Raw genomic sequence first — 20397 nt, forward strand, 5'->3', positions numbered from 1 at the left:
ACCCAATCTCCTAATTTATCTCTTCCCCTACCCCCTTTCCTGTATGGTGAGTAAGCTTGTTTCCTACGTCGGTGGGACTCTTTCTGGTTTGTGAATAAGTTCATTTTAGATTGCACATATAAGCCGTATGACTCGTCTTTGTCTGACTTACGTCACTTAGTGTGATCATGCCTAGGTCCATCTTTGTTGCTGCAAATAGCATTATTTCATTCTTTTTTATGGCTTTGTAGTTTTCCATTATATAAATTACCACATCAGATGCAATTTTAAAGTGTAGTTAGATCTATAAATCTTTTATTTTAAGCTTTCTGGGTTTGTTGTAATTCAGAGAAGCCCTTTCCAGTTCTGAGCTTCTTGAAAAGTCCCTTGGGGTTTCTTTTTCCTTTCATGGATTCATTGTCTTCACTTAAATGTTTGAACCTTTGGGAATTTCTGCTTGTATAAGGTCTGAGGTTTGTATTGAACCTTATTTTTTCCATTTGGAGATCCACTTGGTGCAGTCTTTTCATTGTATAAACATACAGGCTAGTCTTTCATTTCAGAGGAAATGATGAAATGTCATTTTATTGAGTACTAACTAAAAGTCTCCTTTGTCTCACTTAGGTTTCTGATAGTGGTAGAAAAGCTAAAGGTCTGTTGCGCAAAAGCCACATGCAGGATGATATTGCCATGCAGGAGAAAGAAAAGAAATGTTTTGAGGATCCTGAAATTGTAAAAGGAGAGAATGACTATCCTCAAAAGGCAATAAAATTGAACAAGGAAACGTTGACAAAGACCATATTCCGGCATACTGGCCAGCTTAACGTTCCGGTAGCTGAAAATACAATGCTAAACCCTGAGCTGGAGAACGTGAAACGAAGCAAAGAAAGACTGGAAACAGAAGTGGAATCCTGCCACTCTAGACTGGCTGCTGCCATACACAATCATGATCAAGGTCAGACATCACAAAGAAACCTGTCACTTGCCTCCCAGAAAGCAAAAGACAAGACGTTACGCTTGCAGGACCCAATGAAGTTCGATATGGCTAAGCTGAAAAGTGACAATGAGATGCTTTCCCAGCGACTTTCTAAAGTGGAAAATAAATTCAACAAGCTAAAAATCAAGCTGCATCAGACGAGAGATGATCTCAGAGAAAAGACTTTGATGTTAGAACGTGTCCAGAGAGACTTACGCCAAGCAGAGTGTCAAAAGCAGGATATTGGACACATGGATCAGAACAAACAAGGCAAAGTGAAGGAATACCTTGGAAAGCAGGAATCCTTAGAGGAGAGGTTATCTCAACTCCAGAGTGAAAACATGTTGCTCCGACAGCAGCTGGATAATGCACAAAATAGAGCCGACAGTAAAGAGAAGACAGTCATTAGCATCCAAGACCAGTGTCAGCAGATCGTGGAAAATCTTCATGCTGAACATGAGAAACAAGGTCTGATGCTGGAGGAAAGAACCAAGGATTTAATCAACACGTGGAATCATTTAGAAGAGATAATGTGTCAGTATGAAAATGAGGAAGCAGAAAGAGAAGTAAGTATCCAGAAGGAGAAATAATTCTCAGACTTCCTGAAAGAAAATTCAAAGTGATTCTTAATTCTGGCTAAATGTTGAATCTAGCTGAATGTAAAAAATACACAGCCTATGAATCTATGGTCTCTAAAACGGACTAAAAGCACACCTTGTATCCAGCAAATAAAAATTAGACCTAAGAGATGCTTCACTTTGAGTAGAGACATCGTGTTGCTTATGAAATGTTAAGAGACTGAATTCTAAATTTTTAATATAGACAGGTATTAGTAATTTACTCTTTTACTATTCAGAAAATAATTTTAACCTCTGTGTAACCACATGTGAGTATCATGATGAAGCAGATAAAAGAAATGCTCAAACCTAAACTGAATATTTTCAAATTAAGCTTCAGTTACATGGATTACCTTGACAATCAATTCCATGTTTCCCAGATGCTATCACTTCTATATAGTACTTTGGCTTCAGTAGCTTGTCATATCTTTCTGTCATATTTGTTGGTATAATTTTAGTGTTATTCATGTAAAATTTGAATTAACTTGGAAACATTTCAGGCTTGAATCATTTATTCTTTTTTTTTGAATCATTTATTCTCATGGCCTCTCAACTCTTTAAAGAGTTGTCATTAAGTTGAGAATTCATTGACAAGTCATTTAAATATACTTGTCATTAAATCCTAATTTGGGACTCAAGTGGTGAGCTTTTAACCAAGCTCTTCTTGTTTTAATCTTCCCACTGCTATTTATGCTATTTACTTAGAATATGTTTACAAACAACCTACTCATAATTCTCGCTTTAAGGATCAATTACTATCATTTGAATACCAGATTGCCCAATAAAAATGAAGGGTGGCAGGATTTAGAGCAGCAGGAATGGAGTGAGTCAGGGAGAGGGCTGTAGGGGCTGTGGTCCAGAGGCAGGTGGAGGCCAGGCTATCGAGGCTCCTTGAGGGCCATGGGAGCAACCTCATTTGTAAATTGCATTGTTCCTTTATTTTGGAGTGTAGTTGGTTTATACTTCTGCGTTAGTTTCGGGTGCCCAGCACGGTGGTGCAGTTACACACGTATCCGTTCTCTCCCAGGTCCTCTCCCAGGCAGGTGACTGCAGAGCACTGAGCAGAGCCCACTGTGCTCCGCGGTAAGGCCTGGTGGTCAGCCAAGGGCAGAGGCGGGGAGCAGGGGGAAATTAGGAGTCTGGGATTAACATAGACACACGACCAGATATCAGATAGATAAGCCCCAAGGGAATGGCCTCATTTTTCTGCTGGGATAGGAATCTGTTGGAAAGATCTGAGCACTGGATTAAATATGTGAAGATCTCTGATGTCAATCGAAGCCTCTAATAAAGAGGAAAAATGTTTCCACAGGGTGGAATTTTCCACTGCTTGTCCCACCTACACACCTGTTTCATTCTGGGCGTGAGGTGGTGGAGCTCTGCAGATTTATCGGGAGGGGCAGGGCGTGGACAGTGGGGCTGCCTCCTTCGTCTGAGGAACTTAATATCAGGAAGGCCGGTGGGCGGCCCTTCTGGGTCTACAACCACATTCAGGGAGGAGGGAAAGAAGGTGCGTTGCTGTGTGTGATGATAGTTTTCAAAGTCCATATGTTGGCATTACTTATTACTAGCACAATGTCATAGTAAAGTGATTTGATAAACTCAGTGACAGAGAATTTTATTAGGCAGCTGTGAGACAACTTCGGCAAGAACTGGCTGATAGCCTCAAAAAGCAGTCTGCGTTGGAGGCGTCCCTGGAGGTCATGTCACATTATCATGCCAAGTTAGAAGTTGAGGCACGGGATTTAAAGAACAACTTACATCAACTCACAAGTCAGGTATGTGTGAAATTGAATGTGTCGACAGTGAATCCACAGGATAAAGAGTTTTAGGACACTCTTTTTCATGGACAGCTTCCTTTTTTATTTTCATTACTAGTAATTTACTATAATTTTTTTAATCTTTAAGTGCACTCATTTCTTAAACTCTGACTTTCATTCTGCCATTTGCATTATATATATTGTTTTCCTTAGGAAAGTGGAGAATTGTGCATCATTCTTCACACAACTTGAGAGACCAATTTTTCTTTTTTTGGAGTTATTTCTTTTTTTTTAAATTTTTATTAGTTAGAGGCTAGTTACTTTACAATATTGTAGTGGTTTTTGCCATACACTGACATGAATCAGCCATGGATTTACATGTGTTCCCCATCCTGAACCCCCCTCCCACCTCCCTCCCCATCCCATCCCTCTGGGTCATCCCAGTGCATCAGCCCTGAGCACTTGTCTCATGCATCCAACCTGGACTGGCGATCTGTTTCACACTTGATAATATACATGTTTCGATGCTGTTCTCTCAGATCATCCCACCCTCGCCTTCTCCCATAGAGTCCAAAAGTCTGTTCTATACATCTGTGGAGAGACTGTTTTTCAATTGAACAATATTTTATTTCATGATCCCTGTATTACCATGATGAGGCAAGCCAGATAAAATCAGAGGATAATGTTTAATGGAATGTTCAAGAAAATTATCGTTTCTCATCTTCACTTTTCTGAATGGCTGTGCAGTTCTGTATATATTTATTTTGTGCATTTCAGAATAACTTGTGCAGAAAGTGTATTATACAAACCAGTTGAAGTTAAGCACTGCCTTCTCTTCATTTTCAGTACATTGTAAAAGCATGGGGTACTCGGATGGAGTATAATACCTACATCGAAAATAGAGAATTAAGAAGATTATCTAGATGGTGCCTTTGGATTTTTAAAAAGCTATTGAGATATAATTCACGTATCATATGATTCACCCATTCCAAGTGTGTAGTTCAGTATCTCTTAGTCTCGATAGGTGTCACCTGTGACCACAGTCAATTTTAGAGCATTTCTACAACCCCAAAAGAAACCCTGCATCCCTTAGCTACCTCCTATGACCCCCCATCTCCCTCAGACCCAGGGAACCCCCAGTCTAATATCTTTCTCTGTAGACATGCCTGTTCTGGGTATTTATACAAATGGAATCATGTAGTATGCTCCTTTGGGATTAGCTTTTCTCATTTGATGTCATTTTGCGGTTCATCCATGTTATAGCACGTATCAGTTCTTCCATTTCTGTTGACTGTCAAACAATAAGCAGTACGTGGCTATATTTATCCATTCATAAGTTGATGGAGATTGAGGTGTTTCCACTTGCAACTATTAATAATGCATCTGTGAACATTGGTTTACGCATATCTGGATGGACATGTTTTTATTTTCCTGTGGTTGGATTTTATCCTCAGAGTTCACTGGCTGATTTCACCTTTCCTTGGCCTTTGCTCAGATTGTCCTTTCTGTCTTCACAGTTTCTTTTCCTCTTGGGTAGTCCTCCATTTATTCAGACCTGGTGCCCAGTCTCTCCTTCTCCATGGAGCTTTTCTGACTGTCCAGCTCTCATTGAGCCTTTTATCTCTTCAGCCCTGTCATGTAGTCTGTGAAGAGCAATCTAGCCCTTAATTTTGCATTGTTGTAATTTTTTTCATGAGGGAGAATCTTATCTGGGTATACCTTGGTCTAATAGGGAATATTTGTTGATATGCACAGCACTTGTCTTGCATAAATGGAAAGCAGTTTAGCTTAACAATTGTTAGCTAAATGTTCATCCCATGCCAGTTATTTCTTCTTGAAGATGTTTGTATAATAAAACTTTTATTAAAATGTATTTTAAGCAACTCAATGTAAAATTGAAAGCGCTTAGTCTAATAGAGGAGAATTGTTCAATTAAATGCTCCTTTTTCTCCCTGACTCTGGGAGAAAAGTGTAAATTTGCCTTCCTTCATTATGTAGGCAGAAGTGGGATTTACAGATTTCTAGCCTTTCACCAACTGTAAAGTTCTGAGAATAGCCTCTCTGATATCCGTACCGTGTAACCTGAATTGTCTCACCGGAGTGCTTGCTAAACATTAACAGCTGTGGGAATGAATTGACTCAGAACTTTGATTTAGCAGTAGGGTAATATTTCCATGGCAGTGACTTCACCCTTCTTCCTCTGACGGTCGTGTAAGTTCTGTACCACTCTGTCCAGGAGGTGCTATGTGCATATTAACTTGTGGTCATTGTCCACTGAGTAGTACAGAGAGGAAGTAAGTTACAAATTACTGTAAGTGGAGAGAAGTACTAGAGTACTAGCTGGTTAGTGGAGTCAGTGAACGGTTTTGAAGTACTGGACATGTGTTCTGGGCCTCATGCTCCCCCTTACTACTCCTTGCAACGGTATGGAGAGGGATTTCAGGGTGACTTGTGTAGAAGACCACTTCCATTGGCATGCCGTCTGCCTGAAGTATCAAATTGTTTTGCAGGTAAAATACAGTGACCGTAATAACGCCAATTACAAACAGTTCTTAGTATCTGCCACATCCTCTTCTAAATACATGATGTATAGTCCCCAGTTTAATCTCCCCAGCATCCCACTGAGGTTGATGCTACCACTATCTCCATGTTATGGATGGAGAAACTGAGGTACAGAAGGGTTAAGGAATTTGCCCCAGGACTCACAGCTCAGAACTGATGGAATTGGAACACAGGCCCATGGATTCTGGCTCCCATGTAGTTCCTGCCTCTCACACTAGTCCCTGAAGCATCGGGTTGTCACCAACAGCAGAGCTAGCTTTTATAATCACTGGAAGAGCCGTGGTCATTCACCTATGTGGATATTTAAAGTGATGGCTGCTGTGGAGCTTGGAATAAAAATATATGTATATATGTTCATCATCAGGTAATTTTCTGTCTTTCTCCATCTGGCCAGTTTATGAATTTGTGTATTTATTTGAGAAAATCTAATTTAAAGCATGAATGATTTTGTGTTTGAGTCCGAAAGGAGAGGTCAGTAACGAACAAAGGGCAGACAGTAAATATTTTCACTTTTTGGACTGTAAGGTGTTTATTGTAACAACTCAACTCTGCTGTATGGCGAAAAGCAGCCATAAGCAATATGGAGATGGAAGAGACAGAAACTGACACTGGCAGATTTGCTAGGTTATTAGTAATTAAACAGTTGTTTTTTTCCTTTTTCTCTTTTCAGTCTCAAGAAACACAAGATCAACATACAGAGGCCGTGAGATGTGCTGAAAAAACACAGGATCACATCCAAAAGTATGATTTAAAGTAGCACAGAAAATAACTTAAGTATGAAGCAGATAAACAGTATAATATGAGAATTAGATCAGTAATGATAATAAAAACATCATTGTGAAGCTGGGTAACATTTCAGCTTTGAGCTGTTTTGAGATGCATATTTTCCCCCATTATTTCCATATTTTGCACATTATCCACAAGTGAAAAGTGAAAGTGTTAATCACTGAGTCATGTGCAACTCTTTATGACTCCATGGACCATAGCCCACCAGGCTCTTCTGTCTATGGAATTCTCCAGGCAAGAATCCTGGAGTAGGTTGCTGTTTCTTGTCCAGGGGATCTTCCTGACTCAGGGATCGAACCTGGGTCTCCTGCATTGTTGGCAGAGTCTTTACCGTCTGAGCCACCAAGGAAGCCAATTATCCACAAAACACAACTAGCAAAACAGTACAGTTGCCAAATCATTTACTTTTCAAAATTCTAAAAGCCTACAAATTGAACCTGCAGGTGTTTGTTCAGAAACAGTGTGGTATTTTAAAAATCTGTGTGTGAAGGACTGCCGTGACAGTCCAGTGGTTAAAACTATGCCTTCCAAGGCAGAGGGTGTAGTTTGATCCCTGGTTGGGGAACTAAGATCCCACGTGCCTCACAGCCAAAAAACCAAAGCATAAAACAGAAGCAATATTGCAGTAAATCAATAAAGGCTTTAAAAACGGTCCACATTCAAAAACATCTCTAAACAAGAAACCCTATGTGTGAGAATCATTGTTTTAAAATCTGCATTTTAGGCTTGAAATTGAAAATGCCGAGTTACAAACTACAGTCAGAAAGCAAGCGGGCGAAATTGAACAGCTTCAGAAAAACCTCTTAAGATTGGTAAGTCAAACCTCTTAATTTTTGTCATACTGAGGAAGAATTTTTAATTTTTTTAATAGAAATATATAAGAATATTTTGGACAATGTGAAAAGTCTCATTGATTAAAAAGTTTATGGTATTTTACTGATACTGCTTGCTACTAATAGCATCAGTTCAGTCGCTCAGTTGTGTCCGACTCTTTGCGACCCCATGAACTGCAGCACGCCAGGCCTCCCTGTCCATCACCAACTCCCGGAGTTTACTCAGACTCATCCCCATCAAGTCAGTAATGCATCCAGCCATCTTATCTTCTGTCGTCCCCTTCTCCTCATGCCCCCAATCCCTCCCAGCATCAGGGTCTTTTCCAGTGAGTCAACACTTTGCATGAGGTGGCCAAAGTATTGGAGTTTCAGCTTCAGCATCAGTCCTTTCAGTGAACACCCAGGACTGATCTCCTTTACGATGGACTGGTCGGATCTCCTTGCAGTCCAAGGGACTCTCAAGAGTCTTCTCCAACACCACCGTTCGAAAGCATCAATTTTTCCGCGCTCAGCTTTCTTCACAGTCCAACTCTCACATCCATACGTGACCAGTGGAAAAGCCATAGCCTTGACTAGACGGACCCTTGTTGGCAATGTAATGTCTCTACTTTTTAATATGCTATCTAGGTTGGTCATAACTTTCCTTCCAAAGAGTAAGTGTCTTTTAATTTCATGGCTGCAATCAGCATCTGCAGTGATTTTGGAACCCCAAAAAATAAAATATGACACTGTTTCCACTGTCTCCCTATCTCTTTCCCATGAAGTGATGGGACCAGATGCCATGATCTTAGTTTTCTGAATGTTGAGCTTTAAGCCAACTTTTGCACTCTCCTCTTTCACTTTCATCAAGAGGCTTTTTAGTTCCTCTTCACTTTCTGTCATAAGGGTGGTGTCATCTGCATATCTGAGGTCGTTGATATTTCTCCAGGCAATCTTGATTCCAGCTTGTGCTTCTTCCAGCCTAGCGTTTCTCATGGTATGCTCTGCATATAAGTTAAACAAGCAGGGTGACAATATACAGCCTTGATGTACTCATTTTCCTGTATGGAACCAGTCTGTTGTTCCATGTCCAGTTCTAACTGTTGCTTCCTGACCTGCATATAGGTTTCTCAAGAGGCAGGTCAGGTGGTCTGGGTTTCCATCTCTTTCAGAATTTTCCAGTTTATTGTGATCCTCACAATCAAAGGCTTTGACATAGTCAATAAGGCAGAAATAGATGTTTTTCTGGAACTCTCTTGCTTTTTTGATGATCCAGCAGATGTTGGCAATTTGATCTCTGGTTCCTCTGCCTTTTTTTTTTTTTTTTTATTAGTTGGAGGCTAATTACTTTACAACATTTCAGTGGGTTTTGTCATACATTGACATGAATCAGCCACAGAGTTACATGTATTCCCCATCCCGATCCCCCCTCCCACCTCCCTCTCCACCCGATTCCTCTGGGTCTTCCCAGTGCACCAGGCCGGAGCACTTGTCTCATGCATCCCACCTGGGCTGGTGATCTGTTTCACCATAGATCATATACATGCTGTTCTTTCAAAACATCCCACCCTCACCTTCTACCACAGAGTTCAAAAGTCTGTTCTGTACTTCTGTGTCTCTTTTTCTGTTTTGCATATAGGGTTATCGTTACCATCTTTCTAAATTCCATATATATGTGTTAGTATGCTGTAATGTTCTTTATCTTTCTGGCTTACTTCACTCTGTATAATGGGCTCCAGTTTCATCCATCTCATTAGAACTGATTCAAATGAATTCTTTTTAACGGCTGAGTAATATTCCTCTGCCTTTTCTAAAACCAGCTTGAACATGTGGAAGTTCATGGTTCACGTATTGCTGAAGTCTGGCTTGGAGAATTTTGAGCATTACTTTACTAGCGTGTGAGATGAGTATAATTACTCTTTATAGAAGAAATGGACTGAATTCATAAAATTAATGATTTTTGTAGTAAGATTTTAATTTAAAAGTTTGTGACAATCCAGTCCAAAAGCAATATTTTATATAGAAAATATTTTGTTTGTTCATTCCCCTGTCAATGAAATCAGGCTTTTTCCACTTTCTGGCTATTGTTAATAATGCTGCCTTGAACACTGGTATACAAACATCTGTTAGAGTCTAGAAATTTGAGTAATGATTTGATTGAGAATTCTGTGTTTCTCTTGTAATCCTAACCCTTCTGTGAGATTTTTGAGAATGAATCATTTTTAACATTGTAGTTTATTCTCTTCACCAAGTGAATACTACATCTGTATAGAACAGTATTTCTGAAAGAATGTATTTTTCCTTTGTTGGATTTTTTTTTTTTTTTAAAGAGCTCTGGTGTGCATGGGAATTTTTCAAAGATTACTATAGTAAGATGATATTTATCCTGGAATATCTTGAACCACTGATGAAAACTATTTTAGAGCATCTTTAGAAAGTAAAATGTAATAGCCACACTTTAAAAAAAAATTCATCAGCATTTAGTATTTTATGTTTCAGTTCAGTTGCTCAGTTGTGTCCGACTCTGCGACCCCATGGACTGCAGCACACCAGGCTTCCCTGTCCATCACCAACTCCCAGAGCTTGCTGAAACTCATGTACATCGAGTTGGTGATGCCATCCAACCATCTCATCGCCTGTCGTCCCCTTCTCCTCCTGCCTTCAATCACTCTCAGTGTCAGGGTCTTTCCCAATGAGTCAGTTCTTCGCATTGGAGCTACAGCTTCAGCATCAGTCCTTCCAATGAATATTCAGGGCTGATTTCCTTTATGATTGACTGGTTTGATCTCCTTGCAGTCCAAGGACCTCTCAAGAGTCTTCTCCAACAACACAGTTCAAAAGAATGAATTCTTGGGTGCTCAGCTATCTTGATGGTCCAACTTTCACATGCATCCATGACTACTGGAAAAACCATAGCTTTGACTAGATAGACCTTTGTCAGCAAAGTAATGTCTCTGCTTTTTAATATGCTGTCTAGGTTGATCATAGCTTTTCTTCCAAGGAGTGAGGGTCTTTTAATTTCATGACTGTAGTCACCATCTGCAGTGATTTTGGAGCCCAAGAAAATAAAATCTGTCATTGTATCCATTGTTTCCCCATCTATATGCCATGAAGTCATGGGACTGGATGCCATGATCTTTGTTTTTTGAATGCTGGGTTTTAAACCAGATTTTTCACTTTCCTCTTTGCCTTTCATCAAGAAGCTCTACAGTTCCTCTTCACTTTCTGCCATAAGGGTGGTGTCACCTGCATATCTGAGGTTATTTATATTACTTCCAGATATCTTGATTCCAGCTTTTACTTCCTCCAGCCTGGCATCTCGCATGATATACTCTGCATAGAAGTCAAATAAGCAGGTGACAATATACAGTCTTGATGTACTCTTTTCCCAATTTGGAACCAGTTCATTGTTCCATGTTCGATTCTAACTGTTGCTTCTTGAGCTACAGACAGGTTTCTGAGGAAGCAGGTAAGGTGGTCTGGCATTCCCATCTCTTGAAGAATTTTCCACAGTTTGTTATGATCCACACAGTCAAAGGCTTTGGTGTAATCAATGAATCAGAGTGGATGTTTTTCTGTAATTCTCTTGCTTTTTCTATGATCCAACAGATGGATGTTGGCAGTTTGACCTCTAGTTCCTCTGCCTTTTCTAAACCCAACTTGTACATCTGGATGTTCTCATTTAACGTAGTGTTGAAGCCTCACTGGGAGAATTTTGAGCATTACTTTGCTAGCATGTGAGATGAGTGCAGTTGTGCAATTGTTTGACCATTCTTTGGCATTGCCTTTCTTTGGGATTGGAATGAAAACTGACCTTTCCAGTCCTGTGGCCATGGCTGAATTTTCCAGATTTGCTGGCATATTGAGTGCACCACTTTCAAAACATCATCTTTTAGGATGTGAAATAACTCAACTGGAATTCCATCACCTCCACTAGCTTTAATTGTAGTGATGCTTCCTCAGGCTCACTTGACTTTGCAATCCAGGATGTCTGGCTCTAGGTGAGTGATCACACCATACTGGTTATCTGAGTCATGAAGATCTTTTTTGTTTAGTTCTGTGTATTCTTGCCACCTCTTCTTAATATCTTCTGCTTCCGTTAGGTCCATACCATTTCTGTCCTTTATGTGCCCATCTTTGCATGAAATGTTCCCTTGGTATAGCTAATTGTCTTGAATAGATTTCTAGTCTTTCCCATTCTATTGTTTCTCTCTATTTCTTTGCATTGATCACTGAGGAAGGCTTTCTTATCTCTCCTTGCTATTCTTTGGAACTCTGCATTCAGATGATTGTATCTTTTCTTTTCTCCTCTGCCTTTAGCTTCTCTTTTTTTCTCAGCTATTGGTAAGGCCTCCTGAGACAACCATTTTGCCTTTTTGCATTTCTTTTTCTTGGGGATGGTCTTGATCACTGCCTCCTGTACAGTGTCACCAACCTCCGTCCACAGTTCTTCAGGCACTGTCTATCAGATCTAATCCCTTGAATCTGTTTGCCACTTCCACTATATAATCGTAAGGAATTTGATTTAGGTCATACCTGAATGGTCTAGTGATTTTCTGTACTTTGTTCAATTTAAGTCTGAGTTTGGCAATAAGGAGTTCATGATCTGAGCCACAGTCAGCTCTCGGTCTCTTTTTTGTTTTGTTTTGCTGATTGTATAGAGCTTCTCCATCTCTGGCTGCAAAGAATATAATCAGTCAGACTTTGGTATTGCCCACTTGGTGATGTCCATGTGTAGAGTCATCTCTTGTGTTGTTGGAAGAAGATGTTTTGCTATGACCAGTGCAGACTCTTGGAGAGCACAGACAAAACCTTGTGTGCACTGGGAGCCAGGAGAAAGGAGCAGTGTCCCCACAAGAGACTGAGCCAGACTTGCCTGTGAGTGTCCAGGTGTCTCCTGCAGGGGAGTGGGTCGACAGTGGCCTGCTGGGGGTCAGGGGCACTGAATACAGCAGTGCATGAACAAGTCCTTTTGAAAGAGGTGGCCTTTACCACCATTACCCCCACCATAGTTTGACCTCAGGCCAAACAACAGGGAGAGAACACAGGCCCACTCATCAACAAAAACTTGGATGAAAGATTTACTGAGTATGGCCCTGCCCATCAGAATAAGACCCCACAGTCAGTCTCTCCCATCAGGAAGCTTCCATAAGCCTCTATCCTTATCCCTCAGAGGGCAGACAGAATGAAAACCACAGTCACAGAAAACTAAGCAAACTGATCACATGGATCACAACCTTGTCTAACTCAATGAAACTATGAGCTATGCCATGTCGGGCCACCCAAGATGGAAGGGTCATGCTGGAGCATTCTGACATAACGTGGTCCGCTGGAGAAGGGGATGGCAAACCACTTGAGTATTCTTGCCTTGAGAACCCCATGAACAGTATGAAAAGGCAAAAAGATAGGACGCTGAAAGATGAACTCCCTGGGTTGATAGGTGCCCAATATGCTACTGGAGATCAGTGGAGAAATAACTCCAGAAAGAATGAAGAGATGGAGCGAAAATGAAAACAACGCCCAGTTGTGGATATGACTGGTGATGGAAGTAGAGTCTGAAGCTGTAAAGAACAATACTGCATAGGAACCTGGAATGTTACATCTATGAATCAGGGTAAATTGGAAGTGGTCAAACAGGAAATGGCAAGAGTGAACATTGACATTTTAGGAATCAGTGAACCAAAATGGACTGGAATGGGTGAATTTAACTCAGATGACCATTATATCTACTACTGTGGGCAAGAATCCCTTAGAAGAAAGGGAGTAGCCATCATAGTCAACAAAAGAGTCTGACATGCAGTACTAAGGTGCAAGCTCAAAAATGACAGAATGATCTCTGTTCGTTTCCAAGGCAAACCATTCACCATCACGGTAATCCAAGTCAATGCCCCAGCCACTAATGCTGAAGAAGCTGAAGTTGAGTGGTTCTGTGATGACCTACAAGACCTTCTAGAATTAACACCAAAAAAAGATGTCCTTTTCATCATAGGGGACTGGAATGCAAAAGTAGGAAGTCATGAGATACCTGGAGTGACAGCCAAGTTTGGCCTTGGAGTACAAAATGAAGCAGGGCAAGGCAAACAGAGTTTTGCCAAGAGAATGCACTGGTCATAGCAAATGCCCTCTTCCAACAACACAAGAGATGACTCTCCACATGGACATCAGCAGATGGTTGATTTTATGTGTAAAATACCCTATTTTTAACAAATAAATATTGGCAGTTTAAATTCCAGAAAGATGACAAAATGATGAAAAATTATTTTAAGCTGTTTGAAGGAAAGTCATTCATTTTGAAGTCTGTCCTGACTGGCATCAGCTTTATAAACTGTGTTGGCTATAAATGCATATCACTCATGAACCCACGAGAAATAATACTTTTTTTTTTTTTTTTTCTGTGCTCCCACTCTGAGCTCTGTACTGTCCTTTTCAAAGGAAATGACCTCTGTCTGTAGCTGAGTCATGTTTCCTAAGCCAGGTTCCTCTTTATCAAACATCTGAGAAAATCCCAAGGCCTTTTCTCATTTTGTATGTCTTGGTCTTGGTTGGACTTCCCAGATGTCTCAGACAGTAAAGAATCTGCCTGAAATGCAGGAGACCCAGGTTCGATCCCTGGGTTGGGAAGATCCCCTGGAGAAAATGAGAGTGAAAGTGCTCAGTTGTGTCTGACTCTTTGAGACCCCATGGACTATACAGTCGTTGGAATTCTCTAGGCCAGAATACTGGAGTGGATAGCCTTTCCCTTTTTCAGGGGATCTTCCCAGCGCGGGGGTTGAATCCAGGTCGCCTGCATTGCAGGCGGATTCTTTACCAGCTGAGCCACAAGGGAAGCCCAAGAATACTGGAGTGGGTAGCCTTTCCCTTCTCCCATAGTCCACAGGGTCACAAAGTGTCAGACATGACTGGGCGACTAACACTTGATCTCTGTTAGGGCAAGCAAGCAAGCAAGTGGCGTTTTTGCTGCCAAGGTTCTCTTTAAAGCTTTTGGTGTCCTGTGAATTCGACTGGGGTTCATGCCATTGGAAAAGCTATCCTCAAAAATCATTTTTGAGGGAAGCATTATACCTTGGGCTTCCTATGAAGCTTTGCAGGATGATGCCTTTAAAATTCTTAGGCTCTTAAGATCCTTAAAGGAATCTGAGGCACCATCTTAAGTCTTTCCAGGGTCAACATTCAGAATATTGAGATCATGGCATCTGGTCTCATCACTTCTTGGAAAATAGATGGGGAAACTGTGGAAACTGTGGTTGACTTTATTTTTCTGGGCTCCAAAATCACTGTAGATAGTGACTGCAGCAATGAAATTAAAAGACGCTTACTCCTTGGAAGGACAGTTACAACCAACCTAGATAGCATATTAAAAAGCAGAGACATTACTTTGCCAACAAAGGTCCGTCTAGTCAAGGCTGTGGTTTTTCCAGTGGCATGTATGGATGTGAGAGTTGGACTATAAAGAAAGCTGAGCACTGAAGAATTAATGCTTTTGAACCGTGGTGTTGGAGAAGACTCTTGAGAGTCCCTTGGACGGCAAGGAGATCCAACCAGTCCATCTTAAAGGAGATCAGTCCTGGGTGTTCATTGGAAGGACTGATGCTGAAGCTGAAACTCCAATACTTTGGCCACCTTATGTGAAGAGCTGACTCATTTGAAAAGACCCTGATTCTGGGAAAGATTGAGGACAGGAGGCGAAGAGGACGACAGAGGATGAAATGGTTAGATAGCATCACAGACTCGATGGACATGTTTGGGTGGACTCCAGGAGTTGGTGATGGACAGGGAGGCCTGGCATACTACGGTTCATGGGGTCGCAAAGAGTTGGACACGACTGAGCATCTGAACTGAACTGAACTGAATGTAGGGTTTTACAGTCTACAGGTTTTACGTTTAGACCATGTTTTCCTTGATAGCGCCCTAGATTTGACCTTAGCCAAGAAGCCATTTCTGTCTTTTTGGGTCATGTGACAATTGGACAGGTGGAGATGCTGTAAAGGGGATACAGATATTGAACCCAGTGAGTCCTGGTTCCTTTATATTTAATAGTGCTTTTTTTTTTTTTTTTTGTCTCATAGCTTATCCTTCTCATTGATTATACTTTCAGCTGGTTCATAGCAAGAGTCTCCGTTACCCCATGTTTCAGTGTCATTTTCTTCTCTTGCCTAGAAGCTGTCACTGGCAGCCTCTTCAAGGGCCATCAGGCTTCTGTTTACAAACTCATGAAGCCCTTTGGGTTTCCATTTCTTTCTCTGTATCCATTCGTGTCCCACCTGCATCCAGGTTCAAAAGCATTCTCACATGTTTTAGTTCTTTTTTAATGGCAATACCTCATTTTTGGGCATCACTGACTCAATGGACATGAGTTTGAGCAAGCTTCAGGAGTTGGTGATGGACAGGGGATCCTGGTGTGATGCAGTCCATGGGGTCACAAAGAGTCAGGCATGACTGAGTGAACTGCACTGAACCCCATTTTCAATATCCGTATCTGTGCCAGTTATTTATTGCTAACAAATTGTATTAGGATCACCCAAAGCCTAGTGGCTCAAAAGAGCATTTCCTTTGTTCACAAGTCTGTGTTGGGGCAAGGCTCAGTGAGTGAGCCCAGCTCATTTCTTCTCCAGTCGTCATCAGCTGGGATGTCGTGAAGGTGGGGACCAGAGGCATCTGAAGACCTGTTCATGCACACGTCCGGCAGTTGGAGCTGGCTTTTGGATGGGTCATTAGGTGGGGGCGGTCAGTGGGGACACTGACATGTGCTCAGTATGTGGCCTGGGCTTCTTCAAAGCGTGGTGACTGATGCTAAGAGTGGGCTTCCCTATGGAGCCAGTCAGAAGCTATTTAGCTTGAGAAATCACATAGCAGTTCCCCCAGACTCTGTCCACTAGAATCAGTTACCGAGGCCAGCACATATTTAAGGAGAGGGAATTTCACAAGAAAATTGTCAAAGAATTTGTAGACATGTTTGAAAACCACCGGCTCCACTCACCTCGACTTACCAAGTAATCATTCTGTCTAAATGAAAGTTCTTTCCAACTCTGTGTCACTGAAATTCCAGCAAATATTTTTGTGTGTGTTTTCTTTGGTATATTCTCTTATTCTGTGGAAAGTAACAAAGGATTACAAGAAAGAGGCATTTTTCTCTTGTTCAGAAAAATGTATGGATCATCTCACTAAACTCTTAGGAGACGGGATATCTTTAGCCTTGCAAATCATTTCTCTTTGGAATGCAATTCAAATTAGCAAAAACTATTTCTAGTTCAGAAAAAGGCTTATTGGATTAAAATCCATACTTACAAGATTTATTAATTAGAGCCTTATTCTCACAATCTTCTTTTGGGAGGCATTTATTAAATTAACTCAGCCTTAGATAACTCAATACAGTATACCTCAAACTTCTTGAAAAACCGTGGGACATGTTGGGGGGGAAGGAGTAAGAGACGTTCTACTAAGGGGTGACTTGCAGTCATTCCATGGAGGAATGATAGAAAAGTACTATTATAGAACAATAAAAGAGTGTAAAATCAAGTGCAAATGTTGTGTGACAAAGATGATGACAGTGAAGAATATATTTTGTGACTCTTGGTGGTCTGAACTTCTTTCTTGATTCTCTGAGTAATTCCTGGTCCTACATTCGACAATACAGATACCATCATATTTATTTGATCCTTGGTTTGTGTTAGGCTGGGTTCAGTCCACTTCCCTCATTACCAAATGGTATTTGTTTTATTCTTGCAGATTGATGATCTTCCAGCAGAGCTGGAAACTGTATGTTCACCGTGTCTGCACATGAATGCAAAAATTCAAGTTCTTCGAGAGGAGTTATTATTCATGCCAGGAATGCAAAAGAAATGTGAAAAATTAGAGAAGAATAACAAGAAGCTGGAGCAAAAAATAGTGAACCTCAAAAGTCATATAGAAATGAATATGACAGAACACAGTCAAGTAGAGCAGTATAAACAGGAGATTGAAGAAAGAGCGAGACAGGAGCTAGTAGAAAAATTAAAAGAAGTCGACATGGTTTTACAGGTTAATTTGTTGATCTGTCATGTCCTTGAATTCACCTCATTGTAAATTACATTGGATGTATACAGCTTATGTGTTTCCTCTGCTTCCCTTAGGGCAGTTTGTTTGGTAGATTTCTGGAAGGAAGGGGGCACTTGTCTCTCTCTGAAGAGAGAAATATTTCAATTTCCATCACAGTTATCACTCAATTGATCTTTCAGAATGATTCTGACTAGAGGAACCTTTTACTTATAAGACCAATTGGTATAAAACAAGACCATGAGAAGGAAACAAAGTACTGTGGTTTAGAATGGGTACCATCCTCTTGAATTATTCTCAAGTTGTCTTGTTCAGTTTTTAAAATTTTAAGTTGATCCACTTATTATTTTAATTATCAGGTTACATAAATACTACTATAACATTGATTCCACTTTAATCTTATAATTCAGATTTAATTCATTTCACATTGGCCATGATTATTTTAAAGTTTCCCTTTTCTTTTTTTCACATTGAAAATCACTCTCTGAATTACTGACTCAAAACTAAAGGGAACAAATATAATTATTCAGATTATAATCATTAACAAAAGAAATATATCTTTTAAAATTTGACTTAGATACAAGCAGCATCTCAAGAAAACTTAGAGCAGGAACGAGAGGAGCATATTGCTTCCTTAAGAAGTCAGATGGAACTCAGAATTAAAGAGTTGGAATCTGAACTCTTCAAGATGGAAACTTCTCAAGCAGATTTGGAAAAATATAAGAAACTCTACCTAGAAGAACTAAAAGTTAGAAAGTCGTTGGAAAAGAAGCTAGACAAGTAAGTCAAAACACAGAATCACAAAATAAATTTAGTCCATTAATTTGTCTCTGAAGCCTAGTTTTTATAGAGCCAGGTTCTTGAGATTAGTAGGCAGTGAAAGCTAACTAGACAGTCCCTGCTAAGGGGGCGCCCTAAGACAGATTAGTGACACCACGTCCTGGTAAGTTTTCCTACACTGTGTAAAAGCTTGCTTGTGAAATCAGGGAATATTCACACAGGGGTGAAAGGCGGGGTAGTTCACAGAGGGGCTGACGCTGGCATGGTGACCTGAGTGAGGGAGGGCGTGGAGGCTGGAAGGGGCAGATCCCACCTGCAGGGCCCTCTGAAAGCAGAGCACTCCTAGGACGCCTTTCATAAGCCCAGAGAGCATACAGCAAAGGAGCAGGGACCCAGGGCACGTTCTGCTAGTCGATGCCTGAAATAAGCGCACACAAGGGAAGCACGGGTGCTCCCAGAGAGGGTTCAGGGCTGTGGGACGTGATGCTGGGATGTGGGGTGTGGCTTCCGGGGAAGGAGCTCGGTGGGGCCGCTCTCCCTGTTTGTGGAGCGCGATGCCTCTCGCTGTAAAAACATGCACTGAACGCCGTTTCAGCTTTTTGCCTTTTAAAATGAAACCAAAAATCCTCTTCAGACTTTTTTTTTCTTTTTTTTAAATGAAAAACAGGTGCCTATGTAGGCCCCTCGTAGAAGTGAAGTAACATAAAATGAACTTTGGAAAAGCAGGGGATGCTTGTAATTGTTCCTGGGGCTGCTTTAGTCCTTTTCAGTCTCACCCACTGACTTTCTCATCCTCCCTCGAGATTGTGGCTCTAGGTGATTCCTCAGAGCCAAGTGCTTAATTTTTCCGAGGTCATGAGTGAAACATTTATACAAGGGGGGTGAAAGCAAATGCTTGAAAGTGGCCTTGTGGGAGGTGTGTTTCTTCATCCCTGAACTGTTTCCTGGGGCAGGCGTGTCCGAGGCAGCAGGTGTCACTGTGAGCCCACCTCCCTTTCTCTCGGAAACCCTTTCTCTCCTCCCCCAGCTGTGACTTGTTACCTGAGGAGCCCAGACACACGTGAGCTTCTTTAGAACAAGGTCAGAGCTGTCCCTGTTTACAGCAGGTCTGCTCCGTGCTTCCGGTGCTCACACGGTGTGATGGGAATTCCATTTACTGTGCGGCAGCTTACAAAATGCAAATCCTTTAGGGAGTTGTGAACAAAACTGGTGTTTTCCATCTTCCCCAGGACTAACTGGAGGCTGGCAGAGATGAGCACCGAACTTGAGGTGGAGAAACAGCAGAACAGATCTTTACTGAGCACTCTCACCACAAGGCCAGTCCTGGAGCCGCCCTTGGATTGGAAATTTCAACACTTCAGTATGACTCTTTCTTCAAAAACAAACGTAGGACTTTCTACCTCAATTCCATGCCCTTCAAATAACAGCATGGCGACTGACTTGATCAAGTTTAGTTCTACTAACTTTTTTTCCTTGGGTTTAGGATTTCTGATATGAATGATTCTTATTCTCAACTTCTGAGCTGTTTATTTGACTTACGTTCACTAAGTAAAAGCCATAATTAACTGCTAACAAGGAGACAAAAATTTTATGTTTTTTTTTGTCCTAGATTTCTATTTTTAAGAGATACTTATTAACTTCTTAAATTTCTTGAAAAGCTACATTTAAATTCTACTTTAGAAATGAAATCTTATTGCCTAGTAACTGAACATATACTTTCAGATATTTGACCTCCTTTCTAATTGATTTCACCTTGGCAAGTGTTCATAATCATCTCCAAGCTCCGCTGAACCCACTGCAGTTTTTCTACCCCTAAGCATAAGTGAATGACTGGCATCTAAACACTAACCATATTGGATGTTTTTGTATTTGAAGGAATCCTAGATAAATCCTTTTTATGAATTAAACAAGCTTGTAGCACTGTATCAGAAGATTAATTTCTAGGTTTTCGGTCAACATTTTGGTCATTTTCTTACACAAGAATGCATCTTTAATTGCTATTTTACTTATAGCCTTGTTACTTAAATTTGTGAAAAATATTTTCTGAGCAATTGTAGAACATTTCTAAGTTTGTAGTTAAAGCAAACATTAAA

At 40.8% G+C, this 20397-nt stretch overlaps 1 protein-coding gene across 1 annotated transcript in view; it reads left to right on the forward strand.

Moving 5' to 3' along the window:
- LOC122710266 (ankyrin repeat domain-containing protein 26-like) overlaps positions 1-20397 on the forward strand; it is a 105360-nt gene that overhangs the window by 81407 nt on the left and 3556 nt on the right. Inside the window, exons 26-32 of the mRNA XM_043927942.1 lie at positions 604-1521; positions 3198-3350; positions 6565-6635; positions 7405-7492; positions 17219-17509; positions 18102-18304; positions 19534-19690. Coding sequence (XP_043783877.1) covers positions 604-1521; positions 3198-3350; positions 6565-6635; positions 7405-7492; positions 17219-17509; positions 18102-18304; positions 19534-19690 — 1881 coding nt within the window. The remainder of the gene's footprint in view (positions 1-603; positions 1522-3197; positions 3351-6564; positions 6636-7404; positions 7493-17218; positions 17510-18101; positions 18305-19533; positions 19691-20397) is intronic.

The sequence above is a fragment of the Cervus elaphus genome, chromosome 16 (assembly GCF_910594005.1).
Source record: "Cervus elaphus chromosome 16, mCerEla1.1, whole genome shotgun sequence".
NCBI lineage: Eukaryota > Metazoa > Chordata > Mammalia > Artiodactyla > Cervidae > Cervus > Cervus elaphus.